Genomic DNA, 23,925 nt, shown 5'->3' with positions numbered 1-23,925 from the left:
AACTTCAGAGTTCTACATTAGGACAGAATTGTGATTTGTAACTGTGTACAAGATTTAGAGTAAGCTCTACAAATAATTCTAGAAATATTTTTACACTCATGCTTAAAGTTTTCAAAGAAACTGCTCACATTCTCTTCACTAACACTAAAGACACCGGTTCTTTGTTGGTGGACATCACCATTAATTCCTATAGTCATATCATACAAAAAACTCTTGGAGACTATGCCTGACTTGAAATTTTCATAGAATCATAGTATCACAAGGTTGGAAAGGACCTACAAGATCATCTAGTCCAACCATCTTCCCTTTACCACACCTACAGAAAACTACTAAACCATATCTCCTAGCTTCTTATCCAGACACTTCTTGAACACTGCCAGGGATGGCAATTCCACTACCTCCCTGGGCAGCCATCCCAGTGCCTGACCACTCTCTGAGAGAAAAGGTTCCTTTTTATGTCCAGTCTAAACTTCATCTGATACAACTTGTGGCCATTTCCTCGGGTCCTGTTTGTTGCCTGAAGAAGAGGCCGAACCAACCCTAACTCATCACAGCCTTCCTTCAGGAAGTTGTAGAGTGCAATGAGGTCTCCCCTGAGCCTCCTCCAGACTGAACAATCCCAGCTCCCTGAGCCTTTCCTCTTAAGACTTGGGCTCCAGACCCCTCACCAGTTTAGTTGATCTTTTTTGGACATGTTCCAGGGCCTTCTTATAGTGAGGAACCCAAAACTGAACACAATAGTTGAGATGCAGCCTCACAAGTGATGAGTACAGGGGGATGATTACCCTCTCTTCTCCTGCTGGCCACACTATTTTGCAACAAATATGAAAGTTGTATATGTTTGGATCATACCAAAATTAAAGTGTTTGCAATTCTGAATAATTCTGTAATAGAAAAGGAACTTAAAGAAGTTGTAAGTAGGTAATGTTAAGCCATAGAGTCATAGAGTGGCCTGAGTAGAAAAGGACCTCAAAGAGCATCTAGTTTTAAACCCCCTGTCAAGGGGCCACCAACCACTAGACCAGGCTGCCCAGAGCCACATCCAGCCTGGTCTTGTGTAAAGTCTTAGGACTATTTTCTAACAGTAAATATTCTGATATTGGCATAAAATATGTTTACTGTCATTTACTAACGGGGCACTTGTTATTAATATTGAGGAGATGGGAAAGAACATGCATCTCAGATGCCATAGGATATGAATGCAGATGTGCGTGTTGTGCTGTCCAATGTGTAACAGTTTAAATTTATATTTTAATCCATAAAAAAACTAACAAGTAAATTTAAGTATGTAAAACAGCAACTGTGGAGATGCACATCTTTGGTCCAGGAAGCCCTGATTGCTATTTCTGATTCCTGTTCCTCATATGTTTCTTAGAAGAATAACTTGGAAAATCCATTAGTCTAGATTTCTGGTTAAACAGAACTGTCTGAAGTGATTTAATTATTTCCTAAGTTGAGTTCCTGTAAAGCATTTTCAGTGGCTATGGCTCACTTCATTTTTGCAGGAGAAGTCTAACTTTGGTGGAAAAGCCATCCTGTTGTGACATATTTTTCAACAACATTCATTATAAATCTCTTCAGATTCTTTTCGCTAGAAGTTTGCCTCCAGAGGTTGTGGGTTTCCATGGTACCTAATCCTTATTTAGCAGACACATTTGGTATTTCTACACAGCTGTGGAATGGCAGCAATGGACTTCTGTTCTGCTTTTCTGCTTCTGCAGATTTTACATATTTGACTTTATGACATAGTGACTACTGTAGAAAGCTTTGTGCAGAGATGTATGATTTTAAAGACAAATGAAAATCTAACAACAACAACAAATAGTCTTCTGTGTTGAAGGACTGTCACTAGATTTCACTATGTGTTGAGACTTGCCAAGGGATAGAATGGTAGGGAAAAGAAATTATGTGGATCTGTTCTGTGCACTTTGAAGTGCTGATTATATTCGTTGAGTTATAGCTAAGAACAATATAATTAAGAGTGAAAGGTTGCTGAAGGTTGCTGGACTTCTAGAATGTACTGAAGTGCCCTATAGTCTTCTCCATGTAGTGTTTTATTACATATTAGAAGATTTTATTGTCTTTAGAGATTCACTTTTTTTTCTTCTGGAGTTCTGTGGTTGGCAATGTGTGTTTCAGGAGAATGCATTTGATGATGAATTACGTGGATCTTATTGATCTTAACACTTAAATGGCATTTGTAGGGTAACGGTGTAGGTTTTATGCGTATGCTTCTAAAAATGAGAAAGCAGTAGGCTACAGTGTGAACTGTTTACCATTATGTCATTTCCTTTGCTTTTTTTACCACTAGAACATCCGAAAACTATCACTTTGCTATGGGCAAATAAGTAAACTTATTTTTATACTACTGAAGCTGAAAAAAACCCCAAACTAACAAGCGATGTAAGATGCATTTACAAGACTAGCATTGAATACACAACTCATATGTAGCCCAGTGAGACTGTTTTTATGTAGATGGAGCATCCTGCTTTAAAGCCTAAATTTCTTATGAGTAGCACCTCACTTCTAGGGAAGAGTTTTTACTATAGATTAGCAAATTGTTACCAGTAGGTAGGTAAAATCTTTAGAAAAAAAGGGAGCAGCTTCCTCAAAACTGATGGAGAGAAATGACAGAATTTTTGTGCTGAACCTACTGTTGGTTCCATCTCTAATATGTAGTATGTTCAAATTCTTGAGGAATACGTACTCGTGTAGCAGTGTGGAAGGGGTCTTGGATCTAATGCAGAAGTGTTGAAATAGTTGTGCACTGCAGAGGCAACGTTAAGATAAATCCTTCTCTGCAGCACTAGAAGCTGTGGTAAGTGGATAGTTCTGGTTGACCTTTTGCTGTCTGAAACTTACTCTAGGAAATGTTAAATGTAGAAGTGTCAACTTCTTCTCAGTGAAAAAGATGAACCTCTGTTGCTGAGAGTGTTGCTTTTTGTAGAGCGATTGTACCAGTTGACTGGTTTAGCATACAGAATTTGAACTTGCGTGATCTTATATCCGTTTAAAGCATATCATAAGGTCTAGTGTTACAGAGCTCTTATGCATTGTATTTGTTTGAATGCCATTGGAAAGAACTCATGAATCGATCAGTGTGAGGTCAAACTGTGGAAGTCAAGCTTACTGAAGAATGTAGTAGTAATATCATTTGAAAAGCTAGAAAGGACAAATTAAAAGTAATTCTAATTTAAGATTGCATGCAAGAATGCTGTTGAAGACCTGTGATGACCCAGGCAGAACAATTACTCCTAAAACTTACGTGTAACCTTAACTAAAAGTCAGGCTTTGCTAAGATGTGTTGGTAATAAAGATATAAAAGAAAACAGAAAAAGCAAGCTAGCTTGATGACTCCTTACAGAATATAAAGCATAAAAATTACAAGAAGCGGCTTAAGAATTATAAGTAGTTACAGCTAGAATGATAAACACTAGTCATCCCAAGGACAGAAACTAGCTTCTGTTAGTGATGAATCAGGTGCTGTTTCCTGCTCTTCCCTCAAGGCTGTAACTTCAGTTCTTGTCCTCTCATTGGACTCCACAGGAAGACAAACAAAAACAAAAAGCAGAACTTGCTGTGGCAGGCCAGAAGTTCTGCTTTGCTTGTGCCAACAGGGTCAGCATTTGCGAGAAGACAGCATCAACACTTCTACTTGCCTTGTTCACAGGGCACTGATCCTCCTCTAGGGTGTTACCAGTTCACTTGAAATCTGTAGGAACCCAACTCTCCTTGAGCCTCTCCCTTCTCGTTTAATTTTGGCTTATGCTGGCTGGTAAATTTAGAAGCTATTTCTGGAAGCAGGGGAAGAAGGGGCCTAACATGCTGCATGGGTTTCATTTCCATAGAAACCAAGCTAAAAAATAGTCAGAAGGGAACAGAAAATGTCTGTTCGAGGTATTACTTAAGCTATGTACTTAAGCATTACCTTTTCAGCATTTAACATTAGAACTAAAAATAAAAATAATAATAAAAAAAATAAAGAGACCTGGAAACTTTTCCAGTAGTAAGATGGCTTTTCCTGCTGTTTTAATTAAGAGTACAGAAAAGTTACATCTCATCTGCTAAAAAAATTATGGACTTGTAAGCACTACAGCTGCTTTTGTCACGATGAAGAAGGTCCTATACATCTTGGTTTGTGCACAGTGTATCTGGCTGACTACTTGAGCTTTGCAATTAAAAAGGAATATTTTAGAGATTTAATTTCTCTTAAACTATATGCAAAATGCTTCAACTCCTGCTTTCACAGCTCTTGAACTACAGCATGCTGAAGGCTGAGGAGTCACCATGCATGTATTTGCAAGCTGTATTTATCTCAGCACAGTTAAAATTCAGAGCTAGATACAGGAAGCAATGGCTCTTCTGATGCCAGCAGCTCAAAACATCACAGAGACTACCAGAGGTTCCATATCTAAATATTGTGGGAAACGTGGCTGTCTTTATTTTAGCATTTCATTCTCATCATAAATAACGTCTTTAAGGAAGTACTTCTTCTCTTCCTTTCCTTAAATCCTCTTTTCATTCTTTTGTTTCTGTAGTTGCTTCCAAAATAATCAAATGCAATACCTGAAATCCACTGACACTTCGAAAAGAATATGAGCCAGAAGAAAGCCTCTCTCTCTGCTTATGCTTTTCTTTTGCTGACAGACCAATATGCCACATTTTTTTTTAAAAAGGCACTGGAAAATATAGTATAACAACAGCTAATGCTCTGTGCATTGCACTCACACCATTAGGATAATGTTTTCTGATGAAGTGAATTCAAGTAGAGCATGCTTGCTCTAGCTAGCTTGACTTACCAATGGCAGGCTTTGCTCGATGATTTTATGCACTTCTTTCAAAGGTTAACCATTCCCATTTTATAAAATCATCTGTAAGGTGTATTTAATTTCAACAGCACGTTACAAGCATTATAGAAATCTTATTTAAAAGTATAAGCTATTTTCATGCTATCTAGTGTAGCATAAAGTCGTTGCATTAGAATGACCTTGACGCACTTCAGAACGTCTGACAGATCTGTAAATTACAAGATAAATTGAAATGTTTAGTCCCTGTTTATGAGTCATACAAAATAAAGGCCAGAACTATGCCTTTTCAGTGCACGACAGGTCATAACAGGCATCCTTTGAATAGAGCCTTTAGTATGGAGTTTCTCTGTTTCTTAGTCTTTCTGTAGCAACAGAATGAATTGTTAATGCTGTCTATGAAGGAAATAAGTCTTAGGTGCGTATTGTCCCTGTTACCCCTGTTGTTTGTAAGTGAGTCTGAATCACAAATCTGGAAAATAAGTAGCTTCCAAGAGACAAAAGGAATTTTTCTCTGTGAAAGCAAAATGAGTACTGAGCACTGATGTGCTCCTTGGCCAGTGGGTGCTGTGGATCTTTGTGCATCTGTCGTATGGTCAGTGCAAACTGTGCAAGGGGGGGAATAAAATAACAGAGCAGTTATTGAAGCGCAGGGTGAGAGTAGAGGAAGAATGAAGATAACCAACAGAACCCTGTTAGGCTTTACTGCTTGCCCTGTTCATAGACCAGAAGAACACATACATCCCAAATGCCTTTTGATATTGCATGTACTGGGTGTTAACACAAAAAGGTAGTAATTTTCTGCTGTTTGTCTCACTGCTAATTTAATTACAACTTTATTTTAGAATGATTTTGTTGGCCGTACCTGTTTCAGCACCAGATTTTTCTTGTGAATGACTGTACTTAATTTAGAACCACATTTCTCCATCTTGGGCTGTTTTTCTGACCTGTTTTATCTTTTTAGAATCAAGTGTTTTGTCTTTTCGCATGCTTTCTGTATCCCTAAATGTATTGGGTTATTTTGAAGTTACTTTCTTTTCTCTGACCTTAACTACTATGAATAGATTTGCATATTTCTCTGTTTACTGCTTTTTCTGGATCGCTGATTAGATGCTAAATGACCTAATTGCTCAGTACCCAAAAACCTTCAGTAACCTCTATCAGTTCTTTCAAAGTGACCTTTCCTTAATAGTCTGCTTTGTGAATAGTGTGTGTTTATATATGTATGTACTTAGGCATGATATGCTGATCTATGTGTAAACATATATAACCTTGTTTATGCTTGTATAGCTTAAGCTTGTACTTCACGTCTAGATAAAGCCTTTCCTATTTAAGTTGTTATTCTCAGAATACAGTTTTTGGGGGAGCTCATTGTAAAAGGCTATAGCAAATAACTATCCCTTTTGAGTTCAACACGTTGGAAGAGAGAGTATTTGTAGAAGAAGCCATACAAAAACTGCATGAAATTATGTTTCATTAAATTCTTCTGAAGTTTTTTTTTTTGTTTTTTTTTTTTAAATTTTCTTTTAACTATCTTTTCCATTTACCTGCCTTTTGTTGAATGTCATATTTGCTTCTAATTTCTGCTGCTAGTGCTGGTTTAGAAAGAATAGCACAGAATTTATAATCTGCAGATCTTTGACATTGTGGGATATATAGGCTAAGAATTTAAATGAAGAAGCTATCTGATGAAATGCAAGAATAGAAATGTCACACTTATACAAGTAGTGTTATTTTTACTGTAGCAATGGAGAGGTAATAAAAAAAAAATAGTGTTTCTCACTTGTTGTAAAAAGGAAAAAGAGGAAAAAAAAAAGAGACACTTAAGGCTTCTTTGGACTGTTTGCTTAAAAAGTATTTCACTGGGTTCCTTAGTGATCATGCACTATTTGTGTAAATAACTTTTGGCTTGTCGAAGGGCATTTTTCTTTCTTTCTTGATGATAGTCCTGCGAGTACGAAGTTATCAGGCAATTCTCTCCATGATTTTTGTGTGTTTTTCTTTTAAGCTTCACAATGAGGATGACCCTCCAGAATCTTCAGTGGCTGAGCAGCCTTCTACTTCTACAGAGACTACACAGACTCCTCAGACAGCAGCCTTATCTGAAGCAGATACCTCCCCTCCACCTTACTGTAGCATAGATGTAGAAGCAGCTGCAACCTCAGGTATTTTTCTTACACAACAGCTTGTGAGAGAGGAGTGTGTATCAATCAGCACTTACTGCAGCACATACCACATTGACTAGTTTTTCTGCATGCACAATCGCAGCAAGAAGCAAGGCTTTCATGCACAGCCCTTTGTTAAGTTTGTTCAGAAGAAGCATGCTTCTAAATTATGCTGGTTGTTCCAAATTACTTGACTAAGGGGTTGTTCATTAATTAGTGTAATGGTTAGCTTTTATTTAAGTCTGTGTGTAGTTCAGTTCCACATTTAATCTACGTACTTCAGTGCTCATTCTGATACCTCATTAGCAATTTTTATTACCCTTCTAATTGCTACCTCCACCTCACCCCTGAAAGCAAAAGTATGTACCATGTGTGGTGAAAAATACTGCCATGAAAAGATGGATTTTGCTTTAAAGGTTCCTGATGAAATTTCTTGAAGGAAATTTGAATAAAAAAAGTAGAGCTTTTTATTCACTGCTCCCTTTCTGATGAGGTTGTGACTTTCCTTTAGGGTATAGGAGAATTAACAGCAGGAAACATCAAAGTCCTTGTTTAAGCATAGTTGCCTGAATTTGCATCTCACATTCACCAAGTAAATGATTCAGAATTACTCTGACTTAGGTATTTAATGTTGATTAAACAATTTCCTACCCCTTCTGTATCAGACTTTATGTCAGTGCTTGCAACTATGATAACATATAGCTGTGCTGAATTATCCTTGCACTTAATAACTTTGGATTGTTGTGCTGGCATCTTTTTACCATGTAAGCAGTCTTGTTATAAACTTGCTACTGGCTGTAGACAGAAAGTGTATTTTAAATGTTGTTATTTGTTTTGTTAATGGTGCTATTCTATATGTTGGCATTTTATTAGTTTGATATTAACAATGGAGTCTGTGGCTCATTTTGATATAAGGAATATTTTTTACAAGAGTGGTGAAAATGAAATCCTGGAAAAACTTATTTTCAAGGAGCAACTGGAGTTAGCAACCGGGTCTCACTGATAAGGATATGTCATGATTATTACTATACCTCTTGAAAGAATGCGCTTTCAAGTTCAGTAGTTTTGTGCTCATGAATCTTATTATTTTTTTATGTCTTTCTAGTTTAAAAATGCATAACCTCTTTATTTTGAACAGAAACACACAATGAATTTTATCCTGTACCACCTCCATACAGTGTAGCTACCTCTCTTCCTACTTACGATGAAGCAGAGAAGGCCAAAGCTGCAGCAATGGCAGCTGCTGCAGCAGAAGTTGCCCAGCGTGTAAGTAATGCAGTTCTTTGTTTCAGCTTTTATGAAACTTTTAAGACTAATGTAATGATTTACAATAATAGGGACCATCTCATGGCCTATTCACTAAAGTAATGATGGGCAAGTGATTTTAAGTTTGTTATATGTTAATTTTTTACAGGTAGTGTAAGCTAGTATTAGAGAACTTGTATAGTGTTTGCACTCTTCTGAGGCTTAAATATTTCTGAAAGCCATACATTGCCCTGTTTTGATAGTTTATTCAGTATCTTGTCATCTTTTAATTAAGTATCCATACCCACTGATAATATCAATTCTAGAGTTAACGATAATATTGAGTGTTTCATATGGTATTAAAAAAAGATAAGTAAAGTAAGCAGAGCTTTGGAAAGGAGTAAAATTCTCATAGTCTGGAATAGTTGAAACACCAACCAGTGTAGATCTTTGTTAAAGAAAAGTCCTTGCTACTTGTTTCTTGCAAATTTAAATACCGGAAAGCAAGGACAAGTTGGAAGAAATGTTCCAATTACTTAAAGAAAATGTCATATACCACAACTGTGGTAAACAGTAAATTAATAGGCATGCATTCAATATTTATGGTTTTGTAAGAATGAACATCATAATGAATGCTGTCTTCAAAGTAAAAGCAAAAGCAAACAAACAAACAAAAAATCCCCAAACAACCTAGAAAACAAACAAAACTCTGCACGATTCACATTTCCAGTTATTGTTTAAGTTATTTTTGTAATATGTTGATGACTTCATTTTTTTTCTCTCTAAAATTTTGAAATTCTGCTATTTTGTAGGATTGACTGTAATATGCCACAATTAAGTTAGGCTTCCAGAGCTTTCTCTAGAAGTCCACACCTTGAGATTATGGTGATTGAGTTTGAGATGCATTTAAAATCTTCCTAACTAGGTTGTATATGTCAAGTATAGCATGCTTTTGAATGGAGAACTTCAGCTCGTTCAGCTAGAATTGGTTTCTTCCTTGACTGCTGTGCAGTAATCACAGAGCACAGAAGTTAGAGGTGCGCACAGCTGTAGTTAAAATAGATCTATGTGACATCACCAGTGAAGGTGTTATACAAGTCTGTTTTACTAAATGTAGCTGTGAATGCAAAGTATTTGCATGGTTACTTGCCAAGTTCCTGCTAGGAGGTGATGATTTTGTAACCTTTTAACTGCTTTAACAGAAGCATAGGTTATATTTACTTTATTAGTGCTTGCAATAGGAGTAATTAGGCTCAAACTTCGGTCTGAATGCAGCCCTCAATCTCAATCAGTAATCTTTAAATTTATTGGAAATGTTAGCAACTGAAAGGTTAACTTTATGGGTACTGTTACCAGTCTTACAATACTTCAGATGGGGCATATGCAACTCTTGCAATATTCTTTATGCTTTTAACTTTGTATATCTGGAACCCTATGGGGGAGAAGCTTTAGACATAGATGCATTTGTCTCTGACCTACACTTAAGTAGGGGGGAGGGAAAGGGAGAGTGAAGCCTGAGGCTGAGATGTAGCCAACCTAAGAACAGATCTAAGTAAAACACTGTTTTTCTGCTTGTGTTCTTAAGCCTTTTATTTTGAAGTGCTCTTATTCTCATATGTTTAGATTTTTGTGTTGGAAATATCTATTACCCTGCCTCAGAAAATCTGCCTGGCTTTGGCCAACATAAGTTACTGAAAAATGAGTTTCCACTGTTGATACGTAGAGCTTCTAAAGCTCTAAATTTGTGGAGATAGTCTCCCATGAACAAGTTCAGACTGCTCATAGCTCTGCAGGGGCTGGGGCTGCAGATGTGTTGTCTCAAGAGAACATTTGCAGATTTCCTGAATAAGAACAAGATTATGAGACCAAAAAAAAAAAAAAAAAAGATAGACCATCTGACTGCTCTTAAATACTTTCAGTACTGGGACTGTGAGCTTCTGGTGTGCCATGGATAGTTTTATTATTCTTGGCCTTTGATCGGTAGGGAAAAGGAAGGCCATTTGACTCACAGAAGGACGTCATCAGTAGGTAGAGTGAAGCAGGACAAAGACTGCAACTCTGAAGCTTGCATGTTGCAGGAGGTAAAGTCTAGATCTAGGTGGCAAAAAGATTGCTAATAAAATGAACACAGGCAAGATGAGGGAGGATTGGTGTGAGTTGAAATGAAAAAAAGCAAATCCAAATATGTGTAAAGAGTACAGAGTGATCTTAAGGAGAAGCCAGAGGGAACAGAATAAGTTGAGGTTAGTGGAGAAAAGAATAAAAGTGAAAACCAAGTGTGATACTGGAAAGGGAACTGAAGGTGTTGAGTGAGAAAATGGGAATAGAAGTGAAGAAAGAACACTGATAGGATTGTGTTGCTTTGTGGGTAGATGCTTTTGGAATTGAGGAAGGGAAATAAAGTTATTTAGAAATTATGCAATGTGAGAATAGTAAAAATCAAATGCATTAGTAAAACTTAGTTGATCAGTCAAGAAAGAATGGCCAAGGCAGGAAAACAAGTAAAATGGAGGCAAGGGGCAGGAATCTAGATTTCAGACATAGGATTATAGAATATGGTGATGAATTAATGAATGAACTTTTGCATAAAATCTAACAGTGTACATTCTTTTCCAAAACACACAGAAGAACTTGGGATATAAGTGCTGATGCTTACTGAAATTTATAAAAGTTTCACCTACTTAGGAAAAAATCAGTAGGAATGCACCATCATTCCCCAAAAGAAGAAGCTTGCTCAATGATTTGTAGGTTAAGTCAGTACTGTTTATATCAGAAGCTTTCTCGATGTACCTTGAAGTGTTAGGTCCTGCTGACTTCTAAGGATCTCAAGTTTGATGGTAGTTTCTGGTCATTTTGCCTCTAAATCTTTCCTTTATTTTCCTTTAAGTGCACACAGAAGCAATATTAATAAAACACTATTAAGGTTCTGGAAAGTGGCACGCAATGGTTAGGGTTATTTGCCATCCTGCGGGAAAGATTTTGATTCTTAGCTCCAAGTACTTGCAGAAGAGCAATTAAATCACTTGAAATTTGCACTAGTGGTCTGTAATTATTTTCTTGCTTTCACTTTGAGATTACAATCAGTGACATCTGCACGCAGTGTTTAAGTAACTTATTACATACTTTGAAAAACATACACAGACTACAGCTTTTTCATTTTTAATTTTCATGTTTATGAAATCAGTGCTCTTAAGGTAGTGAACTGTGCTAAGAGCTATGCTTCTAACTTCTTACTTGTTGAGTGAGGATATTTTGCAGCTTTACCACAGTAATGTGAACAGTTTAAAATGTTAGATGAGCTTATGTTACCTTGAGCAATACATGAAGCTGATAACCCTTTCATGATGTACTCTAAAATGTACAGCAAAAAAGGCTACAAGCCTATTAATTTTCCAGAAGAGCAGAAAACTGCATTAAAAAGTGTGTTTAATTAACTGATTTCTTCTTTTTTCCCTGAATGATATAAGGATGCTATAGAAAAACAAACAAACAAACAAAACTGTGATCATATTAAAGGCTTTGTCATAGTCCTTGAATCCACAGGTCATATAACAATCAAAACTTAAAATTTACTGATAAATTTGGTACTAGATTTTGTAGACCTTCGTGTATTTTGCCTTAGAAGAACAGATCATGTAAACATTCATTTCTTTCATTATGCTCCTAGTTACATGCTCAACATACCAAAGAAATTGTAGCAATTATTTGTCATCACTTGTGACAGCAGTAGCTATGCTGACTCTTCATGCTTGCCTTTTTTTATTCTCAACATTAGTTTTCAAAGGTTAATTTAAACAGACAAACATACTGCTTACAGGTAAATGACTTGTATGTTGCAATGTATGGCTTTTACTTAATGCTCTTTAGTTGCATTTGTCTTATGTTTTTCTGTTTTTACATGCTTAGCACGCCCAGTTTAGGGAGTCTAGGAGTCTGTTTGATGAAATATTCCGCAGTCGTCCCGAGGTATGGTATAGTTCTCTCTAGTTTAGACTCTAATTGTGAATTTTCCTTCTGGCACACAAATGCTCCTGGGTTTTCATCATACCCTTTTTTCCCCTCTCATCATTAAGTTTTCATTTTTTATTTTGTATGCTGAAAATATAATTTCTGGGTTTTACCAAGTTGTTTATCTTTTTTTTTTTTCTTAATTTTTCCCTGTGAACCTTCTGCATAGAGAATAGTTTTTTATTAGTTCAGTTATCCAACATGTTTCTTTAATCAAAGATGGTTGTCCCACTATATGCCATGCCAGGTTTCAGTTTAAAAGTCTTTGGGGGAAGGGTATAAACAAACAAGTAGCCTTCTCTTCCATAAATAGCTATGGAGAGCACTGTAGTTCTGGGGGAGCAAACAGATTTGACTGTATTATGTGCTGTGTGCCTTTGGATATTCTTTAGCTTATAGATTTAGCTTATAGAAATTTATCTGTGTGATATGTCATTCATGTTGAGAATATATCTTGCTGTTTAACCATTTCCCTGGTCATAGGAGTATTACATTTTCTTTTTATACAAATTTCAGAATGTTCAGCAATCAAAATAAATTTATCCATGATCCTTAACATGACTATTTTGTCAAAAAGCAGTGTGAGACATTGGAAAAAGAGATTTTTTTAGCGATTGTGTGCATGTGTGTACATATATCACTAGGATATCAATGGCAATAAGAATACAAGCATAAGCGTAAATTTATTCTAATTGACTAAAATATTAATATCTAATAGAAGTATTATTATGAAACTATTCAGTTTCTAGGCATCAGTTGGGAGAACAGTCATTTTGTATTGTCTCTTTTCATTTCCAAAAATTGGAACCAAAAAGGTAGCAAGCAATTATATTCTGAAGAAAGTGATAGCTTTGACACTGAGTATACTGAGTGAGAGCAACTGGTTTGTGAAGGGCAACCTGTATTTGATCAGCAGACAGTTAATGTATTTTGCCTCTGGGACCAGTGATAAAAGCCAAGTATTGTGTGATTGTATATGTGCAGAATGTGGTTTAAAGGTAGGAAACTGTTTCATTTCATTGGAGATTGAAGTAACTTTAACGGGCTGATTCTTGAAGACAGTAAATAGAACATCGCTTACTATAATTCCCTTTTGGCATAGAATATGATGAATAAGTTGCTCACACTTAGTGCAGGTGACTGTTTTCCTGTCCCTAGGTCATATATTGATGCACTTTCCTTCCATATACAAGCCTTAGTAATGTATGTGTATATATACAGACACACACACACACACATATATATACACACATACACACATACAAATATATATATATATAAGTATATTAAACTTATTACTGTAACTAAGCAAGATCATTTAGTGAAGGGTAAGAGCGAGATGGTGAACTGATCTGTAAAAGCCAGTGTGAGCTACAGCAGCTAGCAAATAATTTAAGGGGGAAAAAATGGGATTTTATGGGCCTCCTGAAATTAGAATTGAAAACATTTGTTGCTAAAACTTGAAAAAAAGCTTCTGAGGCATATATATTTTAAATATAAGCACATTCAAATGTATCCTTTTGTTTGATGTATTTTCAGACTTCCCTTCCCTTCATCAGTCTTGCAGCTGCAGCAAAGTCGTGCTAACTAAACTAATGCTTTCATAGCTCCTTAAGATGGCCACTTATGGATGTTTGAAATTATCTAGACCTGAGTTATACCCTCTTAAGATTGCTGTTCAACTCTTTGTGATTTAATTGGAATTGTCTTTGTGAACAGTAGTGTTTTAATATTTTTTGAGATACGAAGACCTGGTAAATGAACTGAAATGGCAGATAGCAATTGGAACTTCATGACCATGTTATAAAGGTTAATAGTGGCTGCCTGCAGTTGGTACAATTTTTTATAGCATGCTTAACTGGAATCACTATACCATGGTAGATTTATTTATTTATTTATTTATTTATTACTGTTCACTAAAGTGAATATGTCAATTGCATGACAGATCATTGTGATTTTTAATTACCTTTTAGTTATGAGTAGATGTATGTATAAAAATACATTGATACAGTGAGTGCATAATATGCTAAAATCAGAAGTACGTTATTTCATTGGTAATTGTTTACTCTGGGTAAAACAGCTAAATAAATCTCACTTTAAGCTTAATTTGTTTTTCATTATTTTAATCAGATATTTCTTACTTCAGTTCTAAGTCATTATGATCAATCGTTGAAAAACTGCAGGAAAGTAAATAGACGTTACTCATGTTTCTGCCTAGACTACATTGCTGCCATTACTGACAGCTGTTATTTAACTTATTACCCTGCTTAGTTTTTTTGTTATTCATTTAACATAATGTTTAGATTTAACATAATGTTCAGCTGTTTTCTACAGTTTGCATCAGACTCTTTATCTGTCACAGTAAAACTTTGGTTTCCAAGCCTACACAGCTGTATGTGAATTAGATCTTCCAAGTCCTGCTGAAAATATTGAGAAACATTAGAGACGCATACTTTCAGTGTGTTAAGATTTAGTATTTTGACATGACTAGAGAAATTTCTGCACTGTTTTGACTGACATCTGTTTACTTTTGTTTGACTTAATATAAGTATTGTGTTTTCTGAGTTTACTTGTTTAAACAATTTTAATGTGCTAACGCCCTCTAGTGTCTCTGGAGGTTTTGTTTCCTTTACATATATTTTACAGTGGTTTGTAGGATAATCTGTAAATTGATGAGTGCTGTGCTTTTGCATCAGCATTTTTAAGATACTGACCACTCAAAGCATTAGAAGATCTTTTGTTAGAGAAAAAAATAAAACAACAAACTTACTGGAAAAAAAAATCATTAGTAACAACTTAGCTGCATATTAAAATAAATAGAGTAATAGAGAATTTTTTATTGGTTTAGACTACCAAAGTAGTTGTTGAAAATAATTTATAGTTAAGATGAATAGATAATGTCTTCTACAGAAACTGTGCAGTTAAATCCATGCTCTGTCAACATAAGTAACATAAGCCTTGTTTGCAGATATTATTTTTCTTTAAAGTTCCTTGGTGTGGACGTGTTACAGAAATGTCAGTTCTTTTCTAGATTTAGAAACATGATTAATACTGTAATCCTACAGTTAGTTATTCTAAAATAAACTTTTCACTAAATTATCACTAACCTGTAAATCCAGGAAGAAGAGTATCCACCACGGGATGATTTCAGTGATGCAGATCAGCTTAGAGTGGGCAATGATGGCATCTTCATGTTGGCATTTTTCAGTAAGTTATCTTGTATCCCAGACCTATGGAGGTATCTCTTAATTGTACCTTATTTCTATGGAATATAAAAGATGACTGTGATAAAACTGCATTAATGTACTGTAATTTATTATTATTTTTTTTTACCTGTATGCAGAGATATGTACAACCTGTTTTAGATGTAGCCAGTGTTTTGCTTTTTTCCTGTGACACCTTTTGCAATTTAGAACACAAAATAATCACTGTTCTGAGATACAGTAAGACTATACTGTTATAATATAAGTTGGGTAGTTCTGTCATCTTCTAGTTGGACAACCAGCACTAAAGGCTGGATCAGAGACCTGGCAACCAACTTTTAGGTAGAAGAAATTTGAGTAAGAGTGCGCCATATAAACGTTGTCTTTATTAGTAGAGTGAATTAAGTAGCGGTGTGACCTTGTGGTACAAATGCAGCCACGCTTAATTTCACATTGAACAATCCACTAGTGCATAAATATGTAGTTTTCAGGTAATCTCTGGTTACAGCCAACACTACTTGACTAGTTATTTGGGCACTGTCTCTGTATGTTGTGCATCCTTTGCCTTGTGCTTTACCTACTGTGTTGTGCAAACTTTGATTTAGCTGCTGGAAGTTACTTCAAGAAGAAAGACGCTTCAGTTTCACTAATTATGTAATTATTTCTAATTTTAAGGATATTTTCCCATTCTGAAATGAATGAGCTTTTGGCAACCTGTGTAAAAATTTGGGGTGGGGAACGCAGCCATCCTTCTTAGCAGTCATCAGGATGGAAGCTGATTATTCATTGAAATACTCTTCATGCCTTTCAACCTAAACTTCATTTTAGTTCATGTCCCTTCTATCTCTATCTTACTTATTTCATGACTGGAGATGCAGGTTATGGAACTTCAAAATTTTTTCATTCTAATATATGTTGCACGGCTTGGGGGTTGTGTCTTGGAAGGAGAATAATTGGTCTACCTCACAAAGCAAATACACAAATATTTATGTTTGGTGACCAAGTGACTTTTGTATTCTAATCTGTTTCTGTAATTGGACCATAAAAAGAGTCCAATTTTGAGGGGTGAAGGGATTTCTTCAGTTTCTTTTTCCCTTTCTTCACCTGCCCTGTGTTCTGCAGCCATTTGTATTTAGCCTGTTTAGGCTCTGTGTTGTATAAACTTGATCTTGCTTTCAAGTCCTGGTTCAGGCTTCCATTAGCACTGCACTTGGAAGTCAAGTGGGTGAATTGTTGGCTCCAAAATGTTTCAAGCTTTTTAGTATCATGAAAGCACATCAGTTTGCACCTAGGAGTGTGGTAGTTAAAATCAGAAGCTGTGCAGAAGCTGAGCTAGAAGCAAATAGTACAATACATACATATGAGAATTTATGTAGTTTGCTTGGTATTTATGCTCATTATATGATGAGTTAACAATTCACTGCATATATAGATCTGTAATACTCATTTTCAGTGCTTCCTGTCTCTTCTCCTAAGGATCATGAATTTGAAGTATGTAAACTCAAGAGAGCGGGAGTTAAAATGAAATTTCCAGAACAGCTCTCTTATTTTTATTTTCTAGGTGGGTTGTGTTTAAATCCTGGGAGCAGAGGTGACAGATCAGTGAAAACCTAGAATAAATTTCCTCATGTAGTTAAAATGCAGGAAAACAATATCAGGAACTGTGTTATAGTGAGAGGACTGCAGAAAGAACAACTTGTTCTAGATGGTGCTCACTCAGATCCTTTCTGTGACTGTTACATACAGCACTTGTAGGAAGATCTTGGGAGGTGGTTGCATTAATTTTAAGTATCAAACAGAAATTAGCTTTAGTTACTTCATTTTATTCAGTGAAGTATAATCAAATACGCATTTTTTGTTTGGTGGTGGGTTTGGGTTTTTTTTGAGGCGGGGGGAGGGGAAAGGGTGTTTGTTTTGTTTGTTTGCTTTAACTGTTCCTGCCTGATTAATGACATTAACTAGTGATGTGTAGCTGCCATCTAGTGGTAGTTGCAGAACCTGCAAAAATATTTGTTTTGAGGCCATCTAGTGGCCAGATATTTCTTTTGTAGGAGCTCGGTGTGTAAAAGTTACAAACCTCTTTCTCATCTAAGTTGAAAAGTACTGTTGTGTTTGGCGTAATAAAATAAAATGAGACAATTTAGTCTAAAGAATAAGTCTTTTACATCAACATTTTGCTTTGTTTTCAAAATGACTAAGGGTTTTGTGTATTTTTTCTTTGATTTAGCACTTGTTTCAGTGCTTGTTTAGAAACTGTGTTGCTTTTGGAATTTGTGATTATGCTGGTGAGCAAAGAATCTGCTCTCTAGTGATCAGGGCGAGATTTCAATCAGTTTCTAATGCCACAGAATAGCTTAGGTTGGAGGGGACCTTAAAGATCATTCCAACTCCCTGCCATGGGCAAAGTTGCTAACCACTAGATCAAACTGCCCAGGATCCAATCTAGCCTAGCTTGAATACTTATGAAGGATCCATTCACAGCTTCCCTGGGCAACCTGTTCCAGCACATTACCACCCTCTGAGTAAAAATAGAGAATCTTCCTAATTTCAAACTCAAATCTGCACTGCTTTAATTAAAAGTCAATCTCCCTAATGCTCGTAAGTATTGGGAGTGTATGATGAGGTCTTGCTGTTGTCTTCTCGAAGCTGAACAAGCCCAACTCCCTCAACCTTTGTTAATGGGAGAGGTTCTCCAGCCCTTCAATCATCTTGGTGGCTTTCTGCTGGACCTGCTCCAACTGCTCTGCATTCTTTCTCAACTGGAGGCTTGAACACAGTACTCCAGATGGGATCTCACAAGGTCCAAGTAGAGAGGGACAATCACCTCCCTCTCCCTACTTGCTGGTCCTCTTTTGATGCAGTGCAGGATACTGTTGGCCTTCCGAGCTGCAAGAGCACATTGCTGGCTTCTGTTCATCTTTTTTGTCCATCAGGGCTTCTCAAGTCCTTCTCTGCAGGTGTCCTTGAACTCCAGAAAAAAAAAACCAAAAAAACCAAACATTAATTTGAACACCGCAGCTGAGTTGATGGGGAAAGGAGTAAGAAAAGAAGAAAGATGTTGGATCAAACAGCTGAATTTCAAGTTTACATTTGTAGATGCAATTTATTTTTGAATAATTTCTGGACAGTTTAAACATGTCTACAACTCAGCATCAGAGAAGACTCACAGAGAAATAAAAATTTAAATTTTATTCCAGGTGCTATATTGGAACAAATAATACCCACCCGTATCAGTCAGTCATAAGCTAACCTTCACCGTTTTTAAAGCTAGTAGATACTTCAGTCAGTAAGCTGCACACAAGCTAGGATATCCATCTGGGGAGGTTGCAAGTGGGCATGAACGCAGAGGCAGTTTTAGTGCAAAGTCTAGTTTAGCTTGACTGATGAGGATCAACAAACCCAAATGTAAGATGTTGCATTTGGAGTAATCCCAGGTATGTATGGACTAGGAGAAGAATTCATTGAGAGCAGCCCTGTGGAGAAGGACTTGGGGGGCTGGGGGGAGGGATGGTGATGGAGGAATAACATGGACATGAGCCAGCAGTGTGCTCTTGCAGCTCTGAAGGCCAACAGAAAACACCAAAACCTATTGCGCTTTTTGGCAGCTTCTTACCTGTGCTCAGTATGAGTTTTGTTGTTGTGAAATGACTCTAATGGCTGCTTTTTTAATGTAATTTGAAATACATTCATATACGCTTACACTCCTTGTTTAATACACTGTGTTTAATACACTTCCAAAATGTATTAAAAATAAAAACCTCAACCTTAAACAGTCCTACTTGTGTGTTGTTAGAGTGGTAAAGAGAGAGACTAAAGTCATGGCTTCAGTGCAGCCATTGAAAGTTTAATCTAAATATCTTAAATTTCTTAAAGAGAAGAGGACAGAAGCTGAGAGTTAGGATCAAATATGAATATGATCTTTGGAATAGGAAACAGTTCCTGTTGCATAATGCAGAAGGTTGCTTTTGTTGCAGAAAGAAGCTTGCACAATTTAGTGATTTCTAAGCTGTAAACAGAGGTGCTTTGTTTCATCAGTGTCTCTCTCCTCTACTTTGAAATAAGTAGGAACATACAGAAGGCAAATCTCACTACTTAGTCCATGGATAAAGCTAAACTTATGTAGTTTAAAGCTTGTAGACAGTCTATGCTTTTCCTTTCCCATTTTTGTTGTCTGCTGCTAACTTGATGGGACAACGCATTGAGTAAAGCTTAATTCCCTTTGTATACTTGGGTAAATTATTTTTTACAATATATATAAAATTTAGGTGCTATAAATCCTTACCTTTATATATAACCATTAATGTGGTAAGTATTATGCTTAGTCCCTTAGATATTTGCCTGTCTTCTTTCTCCTTGCTGGCTTGCCTGTCAGAGCCACAGTCAGTCATGATTAGTAGCTTGAATAATGAGGAAAAGGGGAAGAGCAGTAACCAGTCACGGTGAGGCAGGAACAGGCACACTGAAGAACTACTGTAAATCTGTTACTCTTGAAAGCATGGTGAACTTGGAAAGCATGCTTAAAAATGGGAATTCCTGCTTCCAGATTAACATGTCCAAGATTTCTCAAATGTAAATGTTGTCTGTTTTGGGAAGCTGTGTAAATGTTAGGATTGCTAACTTGTTGTTCTGCAACTGATACATAATAAAACACTATTTCTGTTTATTTCTTTTCTGCATATACTGGATTGGATTAGTGTTTATTCAAAGTTTTGAGCAATTTTTATTGGTAATTAACAAACTGTCTCATCAACATCAGAGGCAGAATGTTTTCTCACTTGTACAAAATGACTGGGATGGTGATGTGAAGTCTTTCAGAATTTCTCTCGAAACCTCAGTTCTTTACAGCGAATGGAATTGCAGTGTTACAAACCATTCAATTTCTGCATTTGTGGGGAAAATCATCACGAGGGGAAAATCATCATGACTCAGTGTGGTTATTGGAGGAGTTGTAATGAGGTTTTATATTGCAAATAAATAAATAAATAAACACTTGGAAGGATTACCCAGAAACATTTTTTCTGTTCATAAAGTTTTACTGCGTGTTCAGATTTTTACTGCAAAGACCGACTTATTTCCTGTATGACGTAGTGCTCTGCCCCCAAATATTGGGTCTTAGTCCATTATGAATTTGTGTGCAGACATTCTCCCCTCTGTCCTACATCCATTTCTCCTTGACTCTTTGATGTCTTCTGGGTCTAATGTGGGCTTCATTTCCTTCATATACATTGTCTGATCCTTTCTAGGAGTTGTCATCTTCCTTTAGCACTCTCAGCTGTTCTGATCTGTGGCCTTTTCTTTAGTTTCCTGTTATACTGCCTAGTTGGGGATTACCCCACTTTGACCCAATGCTCACAGAATGAAGTCTGTGCATATAATATTGTTGCTTGTCAACTGGATAAACAGTAAGACATGAAACATTTAATTGTATAACTACTGAAAGCGGTATCAAATGAATAGAAGTATCAATAGTACTCATGCTCAATGTCATTTTTGTTGCTTCGTTTTATAAGCTTCTATGTAAAGGATGCTTGGGTATAGATCTAAAAGAGAAGATGGTAATCAATGAAACACCAACTACTCAACTTCATATACTGTGTTTGCAGAGCAAGATCAGATGCTTTTACTCTGTTCTGTTCAAACTGAATGAAGATGAATGCACAGCGCCTGCATGTACATGAATGTGTGCATATAACTGGATTATAAAATTGTAGCAAGGTTATTTTCTGTTTGAATCCAAATACTATATGATCAAGTCCTTTATTTGCATTCACCCTTCTTGCCTACTGTTGTCTGGTCAGATTTCTGTAGCAAAGTATTACTTCCTTTTGTGTTGGAATGTTCTCTTGTTTAAAGAATTGGGTCAGAGCCTGTTTACCATTTACTTTATTATTAAGCGAGTATACCATTGAGAATGTCTGGGTTCAAAGTAATCTAACAGCCTGAATTACCAAAAGGGAACTGGAGATTATAAGCATGTCATTGTTAGTTAATAAGTGAAATTAATGTTAAGTCTGTTTACTTAGATATACAGATTAACATAAGATACTGTTTCTTTTATTTTATAGTGGCATTTATTTTCAACTGGATTGGATTTTGTTTATCCTTCTGTATAACAAATACCATAGCTGGAAGGTATGGTGCAATCTGTGGATTTGGTCTCTCTCTGATCAAATGGATTCTCATTGTACGGGTATGTTTTTCCATTCTGCTTGTAAACCCAACCCATGTCAAATTATCCAAGTATTCACAGTATTGGCATTTTAAACAAGTTTATTAATTTCCAGCACTTACTGCCTAGAACTTTTTCTAACTTGCACTTTAGTAGGGAATTTACTTGCTGTGTGTTCATATATGCTTAGTAACGATGAAGCTTAATCTATTTTTATCTGATTTACCATTTACATGGTTCTTCTTCTAAAACAAATGTAGGTTGACTCATTCTTTGCACAAATATTTAAAAGCATGCATAAGTGGAGCAAATATAAAAATATCGTTTTTATTATTCAAAAAGTTTCCTAAAAGAAAGACAAGTGGTGGCTCAGACTATCAAGTGGAAAATAAGAACAACACTGCTTTCTTATATCTTCCCAGGGGAAAAGAAAGCCAGGTACATACGCACAATGTTGAGTCAAAATCAAATTTGAAGTTAGTCATGTTTTGACCAGCTTAAATACTTTCAGAAAGTTATGTTAAGTAAATGGAGGCAATTTCACTTAAGAGAATACTAGATAAAACTTAATGATTCTGAACGAGAATTGCACATCTATTTCACAACATTAAAATCACACCCTGCCTAGTGAAGGAGATCTTGGATTATTAGTCATCTTTTATGTGCTGCCAACTCTGATTTTTTTAATTTTTTTTTAAATTTTTTTCTGTACATGCTAGTAACAGAACTTCATTTACTCTTTGCACAATAGCACAAGGATTGTAGTGAGGAGAGATTACATGGGGCCATGGATGGCACATGTCCATCTTATATCTGAAAGGTATTTTCTTCCCCAAGACAGAGGAATATAGCAGACTAGATTGGATTCTGGTATATTTCAGTGGATGCAGGTCTGGAATGGAATTTGTCTCGATGGACAAGATATGAATTTTTTAACTATGCTGGGGCTCTTTTGAACTTCACTTGAGGCACAGAAAACAGAAGGCAGAACTTGATTGTTTTATCAGTTCTGTTTTTCTTGACTACCTGAAGATATGCTCATAACACAAAAATGAATGTACGCTAAACTTCTTTAAATAATTACTAAGTTGCAGTCTGTATTTCAGAACTTTTGTATAGTCTGTTACTCATTTGGAAACGCTAGATCTGATTAATTCCATTACCTCAAAGCTACTTTTTCACAGTAGTGGTTATCTTCCTGTGCTGTATCCCTTGCTAGAGAAAATAACAGAAGCAAATAGGATATATGCTTGTTTTAATGGTGATGCACGTGTGTACATATGCACACAAATATTCTGTTCCATTATTTCAGTCTCCTTAAAAGGTTTGTGCTGCACTTCTTCATTCAGTAGTAAGAAAACAACACGTCTAAGTAGTCATATTTTACACGTTACACATGTCTAAATTAAAACATATATATATAGAAAACAAATAGAATTGGTTTTGTTGTTCAGTAAATTCCACAACAATTATTTCTTTTGCTGGAAAAAAGAGAGTAATGCATATAGGCCAATACTTGATTGATCCATGATTTTAAGATATCTTTCCAAGTGAATAAAAATGTGTGGTCTTTTTGAAAAGAAAAGAAAAGAAAAGAAAAGAAAAGAAAAGAAAAGAAAAGAAAAGAAAAGAAAAGAAAAGAAAAGAAAAGAAAAGAAAAGATTTCTTTTTTTTTTTTTTTTTTTCTTTTTTTTTTTTTTTCTCCTGGGAATTAAGTATCCATTTGATATTTTAATGAACTTACAAAATATATCATGCTTACAGCTGAATAACAGAAAATGTAGTATTTATATAGGGGTAAAGTATCTACTGGTTCTTTTAGTTCAGTTCAGCAATTCTATTTCTAGATATTTTTATTTTTATTTTTTGGATTGTCATTAGAAGTGAATACAGTACAGCATTAGGCCTTTAAAAATTTCAGAGGAGGTGGCCTTATTTTGAAGAAAACCTTTTAATTTCTGTGCAGTTACTTGAGGGGAACAAAAAACAACAGCTCTATCTACAGTTCTTTTAGCATTTCTGATTTTATCTGTTTGAAGAGGTTGCCCAATACATATATATATATGTATATATATGTGTGTGTGTATATATATATGTATATATTTTACACTAAGTGTTGCCTGAATTGCATGATTTCTTGGTTGATAACTACTGAAATGTCCTAGAAATGAAAATGGTGTCTACTGGGACAGGATACAATAAACATACTGAATGACTGAAGGAATGGAGGTGTATGAGAAATATACTAAAAAGGTTTTTTAGTTCTGTCAAGCATCTTTTCACACATCTCCTCCTTCCTATTTCTTGTGTATGCTTTGGAGACATTTGAT

General features: G+C 35.8%; 1 protein-coding gene across 5 annotated transcripts in view; it reads left to right on the top strand.

Annotated features, from left to right (window-relative positions):
• The window catches only part of NDFIP2 (Nedd4 family interacting protein 2), a 43,067-nt gene that overhangs the window by 10,817 nt on the left and 8,325 nt on the right, over positions 1-23,925 (top strand). For 4 of the 5 annotated variants that reach the window (XM_015851585.2, XM_015851587.2, XM_032442046.1 and 1 more), the window contains 5 exons: positions 6,814-6,970; positions 8,109-8,236; positions 12,122-12,181; positions 15,343-15,430; positions 21,492-21,616. In XM_015851585.2, coding sequence (XP_015707071.1) covers positions 6,814-6,970; positions 8,109-8,236; positions 12,122-12,181; positions 15,343-15,430; positions 21,492-21,616 — 558 coding nt within the window. The remainder of the gene's footprint in view (positions 1-6,813; positions 6,971-8,108; positions 8,237-12,121; positions 12,182-15,342; positions 15,431-21,491; positions 21,617-23,925) is intronic. The other variant, XM_015851588.2, reaches the window with a different exon arrangement.

This window comes from Coturnix japonica, chromosome 1 (assembly GCF_001577835.2).
Source record: "Coturnix japonica isolate 7356 chromosome 1, Coturnix japonica 2.1, whole genome shotgun sequence".
NCBI classification, from domain to species: domain Eukaryota; kingdom Metazoa; phylum Chordata; class Aves; order Galliformes; family Phasianidae; genus Coturnix; species Coturnix japonica.
Note: the sequence above shows the minus strand (reverse complement) of the source record. Positions and strands in the feature narration are given on the sequence as shown.